General features: G+C 41.1%; 3 protein-coding genes across 3 annotated transcripts; 1 reads left to right on the plus strand and 2 right to left on the minus strand.

The window, feature by feature from the left end:
* The first annotated feature begins 5,681 nt into the window (after positions 1-5,681).
* On the plus strand, positions 5,682-6,463 carry LOC148693177 (uncharacterized). The gene is made up of 2 exons (XM_088680325.1): positions 5,682-6,170; positions 6,221-6,463. Exons 1-2 carry the CDS (start codon positions 5,682-5,684, stop codon positions 6,461-6,463), a joined length of 732 nt encoding a protein of 243 aa, XP_088536451.1.
* A 9,223-nt stretch (positions 6,464-15,686) lies between these two features.
* LOC148693178 (uncharacterized) lies at positions 15,687-16,450 on the minus strand. Its single transcript, XM_088679081.1, has 2 exons — positions 16,140-16,450; positions 15,687-15,791 (listed from the first exon to the last, which is right to left on the minus strand). The coding sequence occupies exons 1-2, from the start codon at positions 16,448-16,450 to the stop codon at positions 15,740-15,742; spliced, it is 363 nt and encodes a 120-aa protein (XP_088535207.1). The 3' UTR covers positions 15,687-15,739.
* Positions 16,451-17,210: 760 nt separating this feature from the next.
* On the minus strand, positions 17,211-18,302 carry LOC148693179 (uncharacterized). Its single transcript, XM_088679032.1, has 2 exons — positions 17,818-18,302; positions 17,211-17,744 (listed from the first exon to the last, which is right to left on the minus strand). Exons 1-2 carry the CDS (start codon positions 18,262-18,264, stop codon positions 17,631-17,633), a joined length of 561 nt encoding a protein of 186 aa, XP_088535158.1. The 5' UTR covers positions 18,265-18,302; the 3' UTR covers positions 17,211-17,630.
* Between the last annotated feature and the right edge of the window lie 568 nt (positions 18,303-18,870).

Here is an 18,870-nt window from a genome sequence, read left to right on the forward strand (position 1 = left end):
ACTTGATGTAAGTAATGCATTTTTGCATGGTACTTTAAAGGAGGATGTCTACATGATCCAGTCCCCTGGCTTTGTTGATCTAAACAGACCACAACATGTTTGCAAGCTCAAAAAGTCTCTCTATGGCTTAAAACAGGCACCTAGGGCCTAGCATGAAGCATTTTACAAAGCCATTCTATCATTGGGATTTTCAGCCTCCTACTTTGACACCAGTTTGTTTATCAAAAAGGATTCTACCATCACATTTATCTTAGTCTATGTAGATGACATCATCATCGCTGGTAGCTTTACCTCAGCTTGCAACTCCATTATTTCTCAGTTACAAACTATGATTCATGTCAAAGACTTGGGTGATATTCACTACTTTCTGGGTATTGATGTTCATAGATTTGCTACAGGTCTATTTCTTAATTAGTCTAAATATGCTCTTGATTTGTTAAAGAATATTGATATGGTTGGTGTCAAACTTTGCTCCATTTCTGTTGGTTCTGCAAAATTGGATCATTTAGGTACTCTTCTCTCCGACCCTAAGTTTTATAGATCAACAGTTAGGGCTTTACAATATCTCAAATGGATGAGACCCAATTTAGTGTTTGATGTTAACCAAGTATGTCAGTATATGCATTCTTCTCGAACAATTCATTTGCAGGCAATCAAATGGATACTTCGTTATTTGAAGGGTACTCTTGATTCCAGCCTATGGTTTACTAAGGGTTATCAAAGCCTAACTGCGTGGTCTGATGGAGATTGGGTAGGTTGCCCTATTGATAGACGTTGAACTAGTGGCTACTGTGTTTTCCTTGGTCCTAATCTTATATATTGGAGTGCAAATAAGCAATGCATTGTTGCAAGGTCTTCTACTGAAGCAGAGTATAGGTCTCTGGCTAATATAACTGCAGAATTGAGTTGGATATGTAAGATCTTGCAAGATATCTCATTTCCTATTCTCAAAACTCCTGCGATTTTCTTTGACAACAAGAGTGCAATTGCACTGGCCTTCAATTGTGTCTTCCATGCTCGGACCAAACATGTTGAAATTGACTATCATTATATCCTGGAAAAAGTTCTTAGTGGTAAAGTCAGTGTACATCGTGTTACATCTCTTCTTTAACTGGCAGAAGAGATAAATATTGTACACTGACTTTGCCACTAAGAAATGAGTAAATGTAATGTAATAATTGAAACTAAAATGACTATGTCCAATGAATCATTAGAAATCCATGTAATCCTTCAATCACATAAATATAAACATTGTATCCAAGCACCTAAAATAAAAACATGAACCAAAATCCCAGAAATTTCACTATGAAACTTGTTTGTACCATACTTAACCAATCCCGAAACCATTGAGCACTGGTCAACGGTATACCGTCAAGGACCCACAGGACTTTCCCTCCAACCAGGAGGCCAATCACAACGTAACACATGTCGATATCAGAGGCCAATCACAGCACGACACGTATCAATGTTAGAACAAAGCTAGAAACTCTCCTCTATAAAAGGGGATCATTCTCCCACAACAATCCCTAATGTCATTTGTACTAAACTATTCACTAAAACTCACTAAATGAGAGCTTAAACCTATGTATTTGTGTAAACCCTTCACAATTAATGAGAACTCCTCTACTCTGTGGACGTAGCCAATCTGGGTGAACCACGTAGATCTTGTGTTTACTTCCCTGTCTCTATCTCTTTACATACTTATCCACACTGGTAACTGGAGTAATCTAGCGAAGGTCACAAACTTAACACTTTCTATTGTACCAAAGTCCTCGCTGATTTTGTGCATCAACATTTGGCGCCATCTATGGGAAACACACTTATTCCTACTTTCTTCAGCTTTGTCAAGCTGGTTTCCACCATTCGTACATTATCTTTTGACCAGACATCGTTCTCCAACATGGGGAGCGAAGAAAGCCACAGCACACAGAACGACACCCCTTTCACGCCTAGTGTAAGGCAGCGAAAGAAAGAACGAAGAAAATTCGCTCTTCAAGCTAAAGTTAAAGAGCTGGAGGCTCAGAACAACATGATAACAATGAAGAATGAGGTCCTCCAGGAGCAGTATGAGAAGTTCTTCGAGATGCTTCATAAGGCTAGGCATAGTCAAACGCATGAGCTCATCGCCTCTGTGGAATTCAACCATCAACTGGGTGCCCCCTAACACGGAGGGTCACCAATCTTCAACATGATTGTTCCTAATGAGGAACAAGTTAATCATCAAGGTTTTGACCAACATGAGGCCTCTCTCAACCCAGCTGCTTCAACTCGAAACGGAAGAAGTGAAGGAATGCACCTCCTTGCAGAGGGAGTGGAATGATCAAAATTCGTTTATCACGACTGTCGAGACTTCCTAAGACAACGTCGAGAGAATCCCATCCATATAAGCTCGAAGATTAATGACCGAAGGGTTTCTGAAAGACTCGGTCCCCTCCCATGACCCAGGTCGACTGTCAATCTAGGGAAAGAGCGACAGGTCCCAGAGGAACATGAAGGTACAGGGGACCCAGAAGTATTCCGACAGACTCGCTCTAGAAGTCAGTACGACGAGTCCAAAGAAAAATCACATGTTTTTGATCAAATTTTCCTACTTTTAAGAGGTAATGGAGACTTACATAAGAAAACTCCAATAGTATATGGCTCCATTCAGGACCCCCTTATCCTTCAGCTCCTTGAGGAAGTAAACAAGTTGAAGGCTGAACGTAAGGCCGAGATACCTGACTGGAACCAACCCAGGCCTGGCCCTCTTACAAGTAGGATCTTCAACACCTCCTTCAAGCGAAAACAAAATAGAAACTCGGCTTACAACTCTACACTGGAAGAGAGGATCCGATTGAACACCTTAATATTTTTAAGTCCACCATGGCATACCAGATGCATACCGATGAAGAACGATGTCTCATTTTCCCCTCCACCCTTTATGGTGGACCTTTAAATTGGTATTGTCGTCTTTTACCTGAGACGGTAGACTCATTTGAGGTATTGAGGAAACTAGTATTGTTGTCTTTCACTGATTACTTGCACTCTGCAGATGATTTGTACACTATTCGCCAGAAGCCGAATGAGTCACTGCTAAAGTATGTCGGCCGCTTCAGCCATGAATATTCTCGTTGTGCTAAGGCAGATGATAAGACCGTCTTCAAGGCCTACGTGAATGTTTCTTCAAGTACATGATCAATGCAAACACTTGGAAGATGTACTATGAGGTGATGACACAAGCTTACAACCACGCCTCCGCCAAGTCAAGGACATATCAAGGGAAATCTCCTATAACCACCCCTTATCAACAAGTAGGGAGTGAGAGCCAAACCCAACCAAATGAGAATACCTCAACCTTCCAAATTGCAACGGCGCCCCTCCCTGTCTTACTTAATGTTTCGCCAAGACAACAGACATGTCAACCTCAGGGCAAGAGGAAAGATTTCCATCCTCATCAGTCTCATTTTAGTAAGAAGAGTAAGGGGCATTATCACGATAACCAAAGGTATCGCCACAATAATGCCTGTCTTCAAGCAGTCAACGTAGTGGGCCAAACACGTGTCAAGACAGGCCTTACCCTGAGGTATGAGACGTACACACCTTTGAACGCCACATGCGCGGCCATGTACCCCAGTATAGCTCACATGATACCAAAGCCAAAGCTGAGGCAGCCGGATCACAAGTCCATGAAGAACACGAGTGTGTTTTGCTTCTACCACGAGTATAATGGCCATGATAGCGAGAAGTGTATCACCCTCCGTGATCATATTGAAGCTTTAGCACGTGAAGGAAAAATTAATCAATTCCTTCTTCACCCTTCAAGGGATAACCATAACCAACGCTAAGTGAATGTGATATATTCCAAAAGCGGCGACACACCCGTATCTGAATCTTCCAATAGGGCCATGAAAAACAGTGAACGAACTTTGAGGCCTGCCCACCAAGTGTTTCACGTAGAAAACATCAAGGGAGGTAAGTATCAAAAGCCTAACTGGGATCCAATATGTTTCTTCCTTGAGGAAGAAAAAGGTATCACCTACCCTCACAACGACCTACTGATCGTGGAGGCTCACATAGCCAACTTTGATGTACGACAAATCCTGGTAGACACCGGGGCTTAGTTCAATATCATGTTTGTTGAAGCTTTCAAGGCACTTAATGTAGCTAAACACTTGCTCGATCACTCAGTTTCTCCTCTGATAAGCTTTTTCAGTGATGTCGTGCAACATTTAGGAAGCGTACATTTACCTTTCACCATCGGTACAGGCTCTTACATAGCTACCATCACCACTAACTTCCTGGTGGTTGACTACCTAACGACATAAAATGCCATATTTGGGCCACGGGCATCAATGATCTCAAGGTCGTGGTGTCCACACATATGTTGTTGATGAAATTTCCAACCCCTTATGGCAATGGTTACATCAGAGGATATCAACTTAGTGCACGATCATGTTACAACACTTCAGTCAAGCAATAACACTTGCTTGTGCCCAAAGAAACATTTTCTATACATGACCAAGTTATACAGACTAGCTTGAACAAAGCCAACTTAGATCTTCATAGTGGTAACAGTCAACTGACGATCTTCGAGATGACGCTTTCACCCAGCTAGCATAACCCGCTGAAGAGTTGGAGAATGTCTTTATCTCAAAAGATTATCCGGACCGTAGAGTGAAGATTGGCACCATTTTGTTACCACCCGTTCGGTTAACATTGATCTCTTTTTTGCAAGAGAACACTGAAGTCTTCGCCTGGTCATACGAAGACATGCCAAGCATCTATCCTGATATCATATGTCATTGCTTGACTATTGCTCCCAAGACCAAGCCGGTGAGACAGAAGCGAAGATCTTATGACGCTGAACGATATGAGGCAATAAAGGCAGAAGTTGAAAAACTCAAAAGCATATGCTTCGTTCGTGAAGTCAATTATCCAATGTGGGTAGCATATGTGGTCCTTGTTAAGAAAAATTCGACCAAGGAAAGTCTCTTGCTTCAAAAGATCTTTTGAAGAATGTGTGTCGACTATACTGACTTAAACAAAGGATGCCCGAAGGATAACTTTCCTCTTCTTCTCATTGATAGACTTATAGACTCTACAGCAAGGTGTGAACTCTTGAGCTTCATAGATGCTTACTCAGGGTACAACTAAATCCTCATGAACCCTTCGGACCAAGAACACACGAATTTCACTATTGACAGATGACTATATTGCTATAAAGTCATGCCATTCGGCCTACAGAATGTAGGGGTGACTTATCAAGGGTTAGTCAATTCAATGTTCGCTGAACAGATTGGGAAGAGCATGGAAGTTTATGTTGATGATATGTTAGTCAAAAGCAAACATGCTAACCAACACATCACCAACCTGTTTGAAACCTTCTCTATCTTGAAGAAGTATCGAATGAGGTTGAACCCCAACAAATGCGCCTTCGGCGTGAGCTCTGGAAAATTCTTGGGTTTCATGATTAGCCAACGAGGAATTGAAGCTAACCCCTAAAAGATCAAAGCAATCATTGACATGAAATAACTAGTAACTTAAAAAGAGATCCAGAGCCTTACTGGCAAGGTGACAGCCTTGACCAGGTTCATCTCTAAGGCCACAAACAAATGCGCTCCTTTTTTCAAAGCACTTAAGGGAAGTAGTACATTACGTGGACTGATAAATGTGCCGAAGCATTTAAGAACCTCAAGGAGTACATGAGTAAAGCCCATTTGCTTTCTAAACCTGAAATTGGTGACACCCTAATTGTGTATCTGTTTGTCTTGGCTTCAGCAGTCAGTTCCGTCTTCATTCGAATGGATGGTAGTATCGAACGACCTGTCTACTACTCTAGCAAGGCTCTACAAGATGCAGAGACACGACACTCCAATATTGAGAAATTAGCTTTAGCATTAGTCATGTCTGGTCGGAAACTTGGCCCCTACTTTCAAGCACACTCCATCATCGTGCTTACCAATCACCCCATTCGACAAATACTTCAGAGTCCTGACACTTTGAGGCGAATGATCAAATGGGCGATAGCACTGGGTAAGTTTGACATCTCCTACCACCCAAAGCCAGCTGAGAAGGGCCAAGCAGTTGCATATTTCATCACTGAATTCACTTATCATGTTGACATTTCTCCTACACCTAAGGCAGTGGCTTCATTACCCCCGAAAGCTCGGAAACTAGAACCAACACTCCTAGTATGTACTTTATATGTACTTTATATATTGATGGCTCGTCCAACCAACAGAGCTGTGGAACAGAACTAGTCCTGACTACCCCTGACAAAGTGGCAATGGAGTACGCTATTCGCTTCAAATTTAAGGTGTTAAACAATGAGGCCGAATATGAGGCCCTTTTAGCAGGCTTACGTTTGGCCAAACACCTTGGAGTTAAACAAATTGAAATCTTCAATGACTCCCAATTGGTGGTTAACCAGGTCACGAACAACTTTGACACTAAGGATAACTCCATGGCAGCGTATCTTGCATAAACGCAGCTTTTGCTCAAGCACTTCCACTACCAAATCACCCAAGTCTCTCGAGCGGCAAACAGTCATGCAGACGGTTTGACTCGCCTCGCCTCAGCAGTGGAAGACAAGGTTGGGAGAAAAATTCATGTCGAATTGTTGGCAGCACCAAGCACCATGGTCGCAGAAATGTGTAACTTACAACAAGAGGATTGTTGGATCACCCTGATTTATAAATTCTTTGCTTATGGCACCCTCCCAAATGATAAAGTCCAAGCTAAGCAGATTCAATACAAGTCTACCCGCTACCTGATCATTAATGATCAACTCTATAAGCAAAGTTTTAACCTATCATACTTATGATGCCTCATACTTGCGGAAGCGAAAATTGTCTTTCGAGAAATACATGAAGGAGTCTGCGGAGATCATTCTGGATCTTGATCCCTAGCACATAAGGCTTTTCACCAAAGATATTACTGGCTAACACTTCACCAAGATGCCATCAGAATATCCTGCTTATGTGATAAGTGTTAACGTTACGCAACTATTCATCATTCCCCTCCCGAGCCTCTTACTCCTATGATCAGCCCTTGGCCCTTCGCCCAATATGGAATTGATTTGATCAGCCCAATGCCTGCAGGGAAAGGCAAGGTCCGTTATGCAATCGTTGCAGTTGACTACTGCACAAAGTGGGCCGAAGTAGAACCCTTGGCAACCATTACCAAGGCAAAAATAGAAGACTTTGTATGGAAGAACATCCTTTGCAGATTTGGCATTCCTAATGCTATAATCACTACCAATGGGCGACAGTTAAACAACAAGAAATTCAGGATGTTCTGTTCTAAGTTCAACATCAACTTATGTTTCGCCTCCCCAGCTCATCCCTAGTCTAATGGACAAGTTAAGGCTATCAACAAAATAATATAACACACTTTAAAAACCAGCTTGGATAAGGCTAAAGGCTGTTAGCCAAAATTTGTACCCCAAGTTCTTTGGTCATACTGCACTTCATATCGGACTTCAACAGGAAAAACTTCATTCTCACTTGCCTTTGGTACAGAGACCGTTGTCCCAGTTGAGCTTGAGCAAGCAACGTTCCGAGTCTAGAACTACATGCAAAGTGAAAATGACAGTTGAGCTTGAGCAAGCAACATTCCGAGTCCAGAAACCGGGCTCACTTGAGGAATGTCGCCTACATGCAACACATCTCCAACTACTACGACTCAAGGGTCAAACCTCGCTCTTTCAAAGTGGGGGACTAGGTATTGAAGAAAAGACTACTCTGCGATAGAGTCCTAAGCGAAGGCACGCTCATCCCAAATTTGGATGGACCGTTTGAAGTTATTGGCATCAGTCGCCCTGGCTCCTACAAGCTCAGAAGCTTCGATGGCAAGACCATTGGCCATCTATGGAAAGCTGATCACTTGAAGTACTATTACAAGTAGACTCACAGTGTACAAGTGTTGAGCTACGACCATTTGGCATCCTATGTAATGAAGGCTATTTAGCATCAATTCAATAAAGAGATGATTTAGACAACTTGGTCATAACTCCCTTACATCCCTATCACTTAAACACTCAAGTAGCTTCAACACGAGTGCTTCCAACATGAAATAAAGTCTAAGTATATGTCAACAAGACTATACAAATAAACGAACAGCTCTAATATATTCGTTCAATCATACCCAAGTCAGGACTTATATCCAAACAAAGGATCTATTCAAACATAGCCAAACATTCATCAATGATAGTACAAATACTCGGCAATTAACATCAAAACGCACAACACAAGGTCGTAAACATACATAAACAAAAAACCCTCAGGCTCACAACATGGCACATGCCACACAAACAATAAACTAGTACATTCAGAGTACATGCAGAAAAAGAGGGCACTATGAGTCATCCTCTTCTGAGGCCGAACCCTTGACAATATCACTCTGTGTTTCAACCCCATCGCCATCACCACCATCCTCGGCATCTCCAAAACCATCATCACTCTCCTGAGACTGCTTATCGACACTAGGCTTATTATCAGAGTCATCATCACTACTAGGATCAACTGCGAGGATGAAGGCTTCACCTTTTTGTCGGTACTCATCCATCTCATCACGGTACTTTCAGATAATGCTTCCATTATCATAACACTCAAGGACGGCCATCCATTTCCTTTTCTCAAAATTAGCCACTCGGATGCAGTGAGGTCTAAAGGCATCGTGAAAGGCCTGGGAACCTAAGAACTCCTACACGACATCGTTCTTCTCAGTTGGGATACTCCTCTTCAACCTAGAAACCTCAACTAATGCACTATCCAACTCCCTTTTAACCTTGGAAACTTCGAGGATAATTGTCTCCAACTGTTTCTCAGTCGCTTCCAATTGTTTCTTGAGCCCCACGTTCTCACCATTCCGCCTCTTCAAACTTTCAAAGTTTTAATCCTTGAGGCAGATGGCATCAACCAAAGCTTCGCTCGTTTTTCTGGCGTCATTCATAAGCTGTTTATTCTCTTTAAACTTTACATTGTACCACTTGACCTCTCGTAGTTTGTCATCGTACTCGGTCATGACCTAAATGACAAGATGATCGTCACTGTTAGGAAAAAGAGGGGATAAAGTAAAGAAATGACAGAGTAACACTTACATAAGAAGATAACATCATCATCCGATCACGATCTGATTCGTTGTCATCTAGCGGCTCGCCAAGCTTGTCAACAGTGGATTGGCGTCCTACCAGGCAATTATTAACATACCTAAAACTACTTGGTTGCATGGTAACCTTCAAGTCCTTCCAATGGATGCTGCCAACCTCTTCCTTATACTTCCCCTTACAGCTGGAGCTAAGGTCACCTTTTTGGTCAGTGGACTCCATGGTTAGAGGAAATATGGGATTGATGGTAGGAAGAGGAGACAACAGTCGTTTCTCCTCCCTTGCAACTATGGCAACAGCACACCCGATGGCCTCAGCTTCAGCCTTCTTTGAGGCAGTAATATTGAGGACCTCCTTTGCGACTTAGGTCTAGGGGTTGCCCTCACCCGGTACTTACGAGTTCCCTTGTGAAACAAAATGTCATCTACGGGAACTAACATGGGTGATTTCCCTTTCTTGGTGCTAATCCCCCCTTTCTTGATCACTTTCTCCACTGAACAAGAAAAAATCAAAAGTAAGGAATGCAACTTCGTAAAAGAAAAAAGGGGCGAAATGAAAGATACAACTTACTTGCTCGTCTCTGGCACTCCGACATTAAGGGCTGGAAACCGTACTTTCAAAACAAAGGCCTTAGCTTGCCCAAATGTCTATCCTCCTTAGGCACCCTTAACACCTTCTCTACATCAGCCAACTCCCATTCGGACAATTTGATGGTGCCTCGCGTCACTGCATGAAGGAAAATGTTAAACGCAAGAAGAAATCACAACAAATAGCAAACAATGCGAACAATGGATACATTACAACCTACAGTCTGGAAGTGGGTAGGGACACGTCGCTCAAGTGTAACACCCCTAACATGCTCCCAATCATTATAAAGAAAGCACTAACGATTTTTTCAAGTGCAGTACGCCTTTTTCTTACCAAAGTCAATACGCTCTCTCTTACTCCAACATGCACACTAGGCATACCCAGTGCATGCTTTCATCGAGCGCATCTTATAGAAGTAATGCCACTGATGGAAGGAAGGCTTACCTAACCCACATTTCATCCAAATAATATAAAATTCGATCAAGGTAGCCCAAAAACCAAGATTGAGTTGCCCAAGCGCATATTAAATGAAATATAGTATCTGTTGCAACCATGGGTGCAAAGGCAGCTTCACCCCTAAGGTTCCTACACTACGGGGGATACTACATGACTGCCTTAGGGCCTTAAGCTACTTTTCGTTATCTAACAAGTTTTTCTCTAAATGGACTATGTGAACTCAGAGCGAAATATGGGTATGGCATAACAAACAACCCCCTTACCCATTGACGTAAAGAAGGAAGAACCAATATTGGCTAAGGTTTGACAATTGTGAAGATCATCCAACGTTTCTTTTGTACAAAACTCCAACAAAGGCCCTGAAGACTACAACATTGCAAACTCAAATCTAGAGCTAGAGCTAAGAGAGCCCTCATCACTAAGACTTCCAAACTCTGACATCTACAACAAACAGAAACAAACTCTATCACTACATGAAAGATCAAAACATAAGGAAGTTCTTAGGGCATGAAGAAAAGCTCAACCAGTTCATCATGTTCTCAACCAAATACATGAACATTCAAACAATTTAACAAGAATGAAAGCATGCGATCTAGTGGAGAAGACTACCAACCTGAAGATGGTGCAAAACAATGTCGGAATCCCTCTCAACTAGAGAACACTTTGTCTTCAAAAATTATTACAAAATGAGCAAATGAAGGCAAGGTAAAGAGTGAAAACTTATCCTTCTTATATAATTTCAACAAGACCAAAGAATTTCAAAATCCAAATTCAAATCACGAGAAAGCCCCACATGGAAAATCTTCAAACTTCCACATAAGCTATGGAGTTTCAAATTTCAAATTTTCAGTTCCCCCCCAGCCAAAAAAAAAAATTCCATCAAAAAAAAATCCAAAAAATAATAAAATAAAATAAAAAAATAGAGAAGGGGGAACACAGCAACTTCATCAATGGAAGACAACTACAATTTTCAAAAGCTGCACACACTCTTGATCAATATAGTGTGAAGCAAAACCAATTTTGGTGCCAACAAAAGTTTCAACAAATGAAGGGCAACTACAAATGTCAAAAGCCTCACACACTCTTGATCAAGACTGTGAAGCAAAACCAATTTATGGTGACTAACACAAAGCTTCACCTACAAAGCCCCACCTACAAAACTTCAACCACAGAGCATCATCTACAAAGCTTCAACCTTCAACCATAAAGCTTCAACTACAAAATTTCAACCACAAAATTTCACTTACAAAGCTTCACCAAATGGAGAGCAATTACAAATGTCAAAAGCTTCACACACTCTTGATCAAGATAGTGAGAAGCAAAATCAAGTTCTTGTGTCCTTAAAATAACTTCAACTATTAAAGCTATATAACCAAACACAAAACCTTGCTGCAAAAACAAAAAAAAAAAAAAAAAAAAGTCATAAAACTAAAGATTTTTGGCAATTTGTGCCACAACAAGAAGTACAAACAAAAAGCTTTAAATATCAATTTTTTTATCCTTCCACTCCATCCACAAAATCCCTATCACAAATGGACATACAATTATATATATCTACACACACACACACACACACACACACACACACACACACATATACATGTTTTCAAACATGTTATAATAGGTTAAACAAAAAGTCAAAGCTCCAAGTTTAAATAGTGCACAAAAGCACAAGAAATTCACCAGTAGTGAAGGTGTTACAAAACTTGAATCCCCCCAGACTTTTGAACCTCAACAGTAACAAGGATCCTCGAAGCTTGCACATCACAAATAGCACCCAAGTCAGCCACACATGAAGGCCTTCTGTAACTCGCACCCTTCCTCTTTTTTCAAGCCTTTGCAACCTGCAAAAGCTTCATCAACAGGCCAATAGACAATTCTACTGTCTGGAAAAACTCATGAAGAGGATAAGTTATTATTTTATTATTAAATCTTTATTATTCCCCATTGAAATGGTCGGCCATGCATGAAAGAAACCCATCATTACGTTTTCTCAAATTATTTATTTATTATTTTATTGTTTTGTGATATTTGTCACATGATCACCATAAAAAACGTGGCAAAGTGCATCACACAAAGTCTTATTATTTAAATGGTTGTCTTCCCATATCAGCGACACACTACACTTATAGATACATGTGTCCTTAAATATTTTTTATAGTGAAGACAGTCTTCCGGCACATCATTATTCTTATACCATGTGACATAATCAGACACCACATCCTTTCATTTTGTGGTATTTACCTCATAATTATCACATGTACAAGCTCATATTTCACTAGCCACATCATACATGTTTAAAGAGGCATTTACTTGGGCAATTTCAACTCGTTTGCGTCAACATTCTATGATTGCCTTTAACTATTCCACTTATGCAGCATGTGACTTACTACACAATTGAACAAATTATTTATTTGTAGATCGATGAGCCACGTGCTTATTTTGACAATTAGGCTACTCGCAAGACACCTTATTTTTCAACTCCTTGCCCGAAGACTTGGGGGACCCCTACCATATACTATTACATGTCGGTACTCGAAAGTTTCGCGACTACTCAGTGACTTCAATTTTTCAAGTCCCTAACCGAGAAGTTTCTAACTCGTGAAATTAAGGGAGCACTATTTCAACCTACAAGATCCATTTACGAAGTTTCAACATGCAAACTCCAACAAAAGAAAAAAATTCAAAGAACTTGGTGAATGATGCCTTAGTGTGCTTAACACAATACGTTAAACGAAATAAAGCTTATTTATTGATATCTTCGATAAATTACAAATACGTGCATATAACTGAATCAAAACAAACAAATAGGAGGAGGCCTTCACAAAGTATGCTCATGAGAAGTCTCAGCACTCGGCAAAGCCCGAAAAATAGAAGGCATCGGAGGGTGATCATTTGGAGCCTCGGTATTGGTCAGAACTTCAGAAAGAGGAAACACCAGAGGTTGATCATTTGGAGCTTCTGTACATGGTACAACCCCAAAGGATAAATGCAATAAATGCCTTTTGAACAAACTCACAAACCTCTGATGATCACTTAAAATCTGACCCTCGGATTCCTGTAACTAGTCAAGCTTTCTCTTAATGTTTGTAGCATAGCTATGTGCGAGCCTGTGCAACTGTTTATTCTCGTGCTTAAACCTTTTGATCTCCCGTTTTGAGACTTATCACTTCAGCTGCCAACGATTCAACTTGGCGGATTTGAGCAAATAGAGGTTAGGCCATATTAGACACTGAACCTGCACACTGAGCACTGAAAGCCAGAGAATACTTCACAACCAACTCATTGGACCGTTTGGAAAGTAGTTTGTTGTTTTTGGGAGTGAGAAGATTCTTGGTCACCACCGCAGCGATCATGTCATTCATCATCACAGAGTCCCTAATGGTAAGGGGACCAGTAAGAGATAAGAAGGATGGGCGCCATATGTTATCTTAAGGAGACATAGCTACCTTTTCCACAACATTCAAGTCCAAACGATGGATGAACGGGCTAGAAATCTTCGGAAATGATGAAGGAAAAATAAAGGAGGAATTCCTACAAGCAGTAACTCTCTGAACATACTTTATGAACACAATTGGTGCCCCTATAAAAGAAAAGGTAACATGACCGTTTGTTCAAAAATCGAAGAGGCACCACTTTTCGAATTTCGAGAAGCAGATTTTGCTAAGTAAAATTTATTAGCAATCTTCACACTCGACATCAGTTCCTCGGATACCAAGGTTAACTTTGTCAAAGAACTCTGACAAAGTTAAGACACATAAATTTTGAAGGTCCAGCTACCCTACTATTACCCACAAGGGTAAAAGACCAGCACAACTGGTTGATAACTAAAAAATTCCTATGTGTGTCAACCTCCGTGCTTCGTGGCAAAGCAAACTTGCAAAAATGCCCAACCTTTCCTCACATCCGAGAAAGCACTCCCAACAAGATTGTTTGCTCAGAAATCAAAGAGGCACCGTTCTCCAAATCTCGAGAACCAAATCCCTAACAAGATTGCTTGCTCAAAAATCGAAGAGGCAAGCTCTCCGAATCTCGAAAACCAAATCCCCAGCTAGATTGTTTGTTCCGAAAATCGAAGGAGCACCACTCTCCGAACCTCGAGAGCCGGATTTTCCTGGATAAAAATTGTCGACGCTTTTCACACATAGCATTAGTTTTCCAGGTAATATGAACCACTTTGTCCAATGTCTCTAACAAAGTTAAAACACGTGAACCTTACAGCTCCCACTACATTGCTCTGATCGAGAAGGGTAAAGGAACAACATTACTACTCACTGTTGGGACAATTCCTATATATGTCGACTTCCATCCTCCACAGCTAGGCAGACCTGCCAAAAAAAAATGCTAAACTCTTCCTCATATCCGAGAGGGCACTCCCAACAAAGTCTCTCGAAATACTCAGCTTCATTCCCCCTTCCGAATAATATTTCTACAAACAAGTCACGCCAGAGTAAAAGTATCTCATATCATCAGGGTCAAAAGTAAAAGTATCTCATATCATGCTTTTTCTCTGTCTTTTCCTTTGCCCTTGCTTTTACATGCAAAACAAGGAGAAAAGAAGCAATCAGTCGGAACCTGAAATCAAACTTCCGATCTGGAATTAATTGCCCGGAACCTTTGCATGGTTGCTTGCCTAGCATTGCTCTCGAGTACTCATCCTCAACTGCTATCAAGGTCATGAATTCCTTCGGGAAATACCTTAAAACAGTTGGTACGATATTGGCTCTTTACACTGAAGCCGCCAAGCATAGATGAGTTACTGAAAAGTAGTGCTCTGAAAGACCATTTAAATGCAAAGGTTGCGCACCACTTCTGCTATACAAAAAATTGAAGAAAAAGGTTCAACGATGAGCTGGAAGAGATCACTACAACACGACGCCCTTCTTGTAAAATCGCACAATCCAGACGAATGAGTCTAAGTCAAATCCAAGCCTGGCATTGTTGCTCTAATTGAAGAGATCGAGAAGCTTCAACAATCTTTTGCTAGCACCGTCGCCGAAGAACAAAGCCTCGCCATACCATATCCATTACTTGGTCAACAGTAGAAGTATCTCATATCATCAGGATCGAACGTACTCCAAACATGATACACTTGTTTTGACCCTCAAATTCTTGAGTCGACTCATTCTTTTGGAGGAAACCGGAAAACCTTCCAGCCCAGTTTAAGAATAAGCCTGTGAAAAGTCAACAAGTACAACAACACGTGCCGATTCATCCATTACTTCTTCAATAGCAAAAACATTGCATATCATCTCTTCTCCATGTCCTTTTCTTTGTCCTTATTGCGGTCTGCAAGATAAGGACAAGGAGAACAATCAGCCAGAACCTGAACACAAAACTTTCAATCTAAGACTGATTGCTTAGAACTTTGATTGCTTACCTTGTCTGTTACCTCTTTCGGCAGATCTCATGGCTCAAAGACTTGAGGGACTCCTACTATAGGGTTTGTATCACACTTAACCAAGCCCGAAACTACAAGTAAGCTTCAAATGAAAATGATACGTTACCTTGTGCGTCAACATCAGCTAAAGGTCTACACATACACACTCGCTCCCAACCCAGTTTCGAACGTGAATAACCATTTGTTAATGCAAGTTTCATCCCATGATTTCAAAACATAAAAGGCGTCGGAGAGAACGTCGAAATCGCAAATGAAGCTTGCCTGAAAAAAAATCCCAGACAGAATGTAACCAATCAATTTTACAACCAATAATAACGGAAGCGATAATTAATTTAATTTATTAAATTTCAATCTTTTTCAATGATTAAAGGTAAAAAATTAAAAAAAAATTAAAAATTAAAAAAAATTAAAAAAATAAAAATAAAAAACTTTATTAAATCTCATTATATGAAACAAAGAGTGCAAGTATATGGGAAAAATAGGGGTGTGGTTAACATTTTCCTAATGGCAAAACCAAACACAACTAAAACGACGTCGTCGTCCCAGGATAGCAAAACATCCGAAGATTTTACTATTTTGCTATTTACTATATTTTTAGTATATACGTACCCGTAATCTTCGTCGTGGCTGCGAACCTGAACTCTTGTTCGATCCTGACCGCTCTTCCTTTTCAAGGCTCTCTCAATCGCAGCTGTTCGATCAACCACCTTCGCAGCAACGTTATCTTCGGAAATTGAGCACAGCAACGGCGTCCAATCGGACGAATTTACGGAGCTCCCGCGCTTTCTTCTGCAGTGTAGTATTCGGCTGGGCGCCCTCACCAGGGATCTCGTCTCCTCTGAGAGCGAAACCGACTCGCTGTTGGATGTTATGGGGCGAGTGGCCCCACAACACGAGACAAACTCCAACAAGAACTTCATGGCGCAATTTTGCTGTTACGATGTCGATGTGCGTTACCTGAGAATTGTGTGAAAAAGGGGCTCGGAATTGTTGAGGTTTACAGTTTGTGACATCAGCGGGATCTCACTTCATGGTTATTTGGGATTCAAGCTGAAGAGACAGAAGGGTTTGGAGAGTGGACTTCGTTCCTGGCTCTTCTCTGGTTTTGGTGAGAGAGCGAGGATTTTATAATACGTTTGGTTTGGAAGGATATGTAGGGTTTCATCCGAATTCTGGTGTAAAAAAAAGTTTGCAATAGATGACTGTGGAAAGAGGAAGCATGGAAAATACATAGGGACCCGGCATCTCTGCCCTCCCAGTTCCCATACATTCTCATCCCCTTCTATTTTGTGCGATCACGGTTAAGCCACGTCAACATTTTATATTGATTTTTTAATAGAGATAATAAGACAAAAAGTAATAGTGATATAAAACGTTGACATAGTTTAATTGTAACCGTATACATAGAAAATGATGGGAGTGTATAAGAACTGGCAGAGCAGAGAAGCAAGGTCTAATGCATAAAGCCCCATGATTTTGATCCATATCAATTCAAATCTACTTCTTAATTATAAAATAATTTTTTAAGCCCCCAACCGAGAAGTTTCTCACTCGTGAAATTAAGGGAGCACTATGTCAATCTACAGGATCCACCCACGAAGTTTCAACATGCAAACTCCAACAAAAGAAAAAATTCAAAGAACTTGGTGAAGGATGCCTTAGTGTGCTTAACACAACACGTTAAACGAAATAAAGCTTATTTATTGATATCTTCGATAAATTACAAATATGTGCATATAGATGAATTAAAATAAACAGACAGGAGGAGGCCTTCACAAAGTTTGCTCATGAGAAGTCTCAACACTCGGCAAAGCCCCAGAAATAGAAGGCACCGTAGGATGATCATTTGGAGCCTCAGTACTGGGCAGAACCCCAGAAAAATGAGACAATAGAGGTTGATCATTTGGAGCTTCAGTACGTGGTACAGCCCTAGAGGACAAATGCAATAAATGCATTTTGAACAAACTCACAAACCTCTGATGATCACTTAAAATCTGATCCTCGGATTCCTGTAACTAGTCAAGCTTTCTCTTCATGTTTGTAGCATAGCTACAAAAGAAAAATAGGGTAACAAAAGTTTGATCCTTAAGGCGGATGACCTCAACCAAAGCTTTGCTCGTTTTTTCTGGCGTCATTCACAAGCTTCTTATTCTCTTTAAACTTTGTCTTGTACCGCTCAACATCTCGTAGTCTGTCATCGTACTCGGTCATGACCTACACAACAAGATGATCGTCACTGCCAAGAAAAATAAGGGAGAAAGTAAAGAAATGACATAGTAACACTTACATAAGAAGATAGCATCATCATCTGGTCACGATCTGATTCGTTCTCATCTAGCGGCTCACCAAGCTCGTCAACAGTGGATCGGCGTTCTGCCAGGCAATTATTGACATACCTAAAACTACTTCGTTGCATGACAACCTTCAAGTCCTTCCAATGGATGCTGCCAACCTCTTCCTTATACTTCCTCTTATGGTTGGAGCTAAGGTCACCTTCTTGGTCAGTGTACTCCATGGTTAGAGGAAAGATAGGATTGATGGTAGGAAGAAGAGGCAACAGTCGTCTCTCTTCCTCTACAACTATGGCAACAGCACACCCGATGGCCTTATCTTTAGCCTTCTTTAAGGCAGTAATCTTGAGGACCTCCTCTTGCGACTTAGGTCTAAGGACTAGCCTCACCCGGTGCTTACGAGCTCCCTTGTGAAACAAAATGTTGTCTACGGGAACTAACATGGGTGATTTCCCTTTCTTGGTGCTAGTCCCCTCTTTCTTGCTCACTTTCTCTACTGAACAAGAAAAAATCAAAGTAAGGAATGCAACTTCTTAAAAGAAAATGGGCGAAATGAAAGATACAACTTACTTGCTCGTCTCTGGCACTCCGACACTAGGGGCTGGAAACCGTACTTTCGAAACAAAGGTCGTAGCTTGCCCAAATGTCTATCCTCCTTAGGCACCTTTAACACCTTCTCTACATCAACCAGCTCCCATTCGGACAATTTGATGGTGCCTCGCGTCACTGTATGAAGGAAAATGTTAAATGCAAGAAGAAATCACAACAAATAACAAACAATGCGAACAATGGATACATTACAACCTACAGTCTGGAAGTAAGTAGGGACACGTCGCTCAGGTGTGACACCCCTAACATGCTCCCAATCATTATAAATAAAGCACTAACGGTTTTTCCAAGTGCAGTACGCCTTTTTCTTACCAAAGACAATACGCTCTCTCTCACTCCGACATGCACACTCGACATACCCAGTGCATGCTTTCACCGGGCGCATCTTATAACAGTAGCGCAACTGATGGAAGAAAGGCTCACCTAATCCACATTTCATC

Source organism: Pyrus communis, chromosome 11 (assembly GCF_041283825.1).
Source record: "Pyrus communis isolate YQ-2024b chromosome 11, ASM4128382v1, whole genome shotgun sequence".
Taxonomy (NCBI): domain Eukaryota; kingdom Viridiplantae; phylum Streptophyta; class Magnoliopsida; order Rosales; family Rosaceae; genus Pyrus; species Pyrus communis.

Bases quoted from the DNA above. Each gene is read 5' to 3' on its own strand.
- LOC148693177 (XM_088680325.1), top strand. From the start codon at position 5,682: ATGAGTAAAGCCCATTTGCTTTCTAAACCTGAAATTGGTGACACCCTA. The intron at 6,171-6,220 runs GTATGTACTTTA...TCCAACCAACAG, and splicing joins AACTAGAACCAACACTCCTA to AGCTGTGGAACAGAACTAGT.
- LOC148693178 (XM_088679081.1), bottom strand. From the start codon at position 16,450: ATGAAGTTCTTGTTGGAGTTTGTCTCGTGTTGTGGGGCCACTCGCCCC. The intron at 15,792-16,139 runs GTACGTATATAC...ATTTTTTTTCAG, and splicing joins AGCCACGACGAAGATTACGG to GCAAGCTTCATTTGCGATTT.
- LOC148693179 (XM_088679032.1), bottom strand. From the start codon at position 18,264: ATGTTAGTTCCCGTAGACAACATTTTGTTTCACAAGGGAGCTCGTAAG. The intron at 17,745-17,817 runs GTAAGTGTTACT...CTTGTTGTGTAG, and splicing joins TGATGATGCTATCTTCTTAT to GTCATGACCGAGTACGATGA.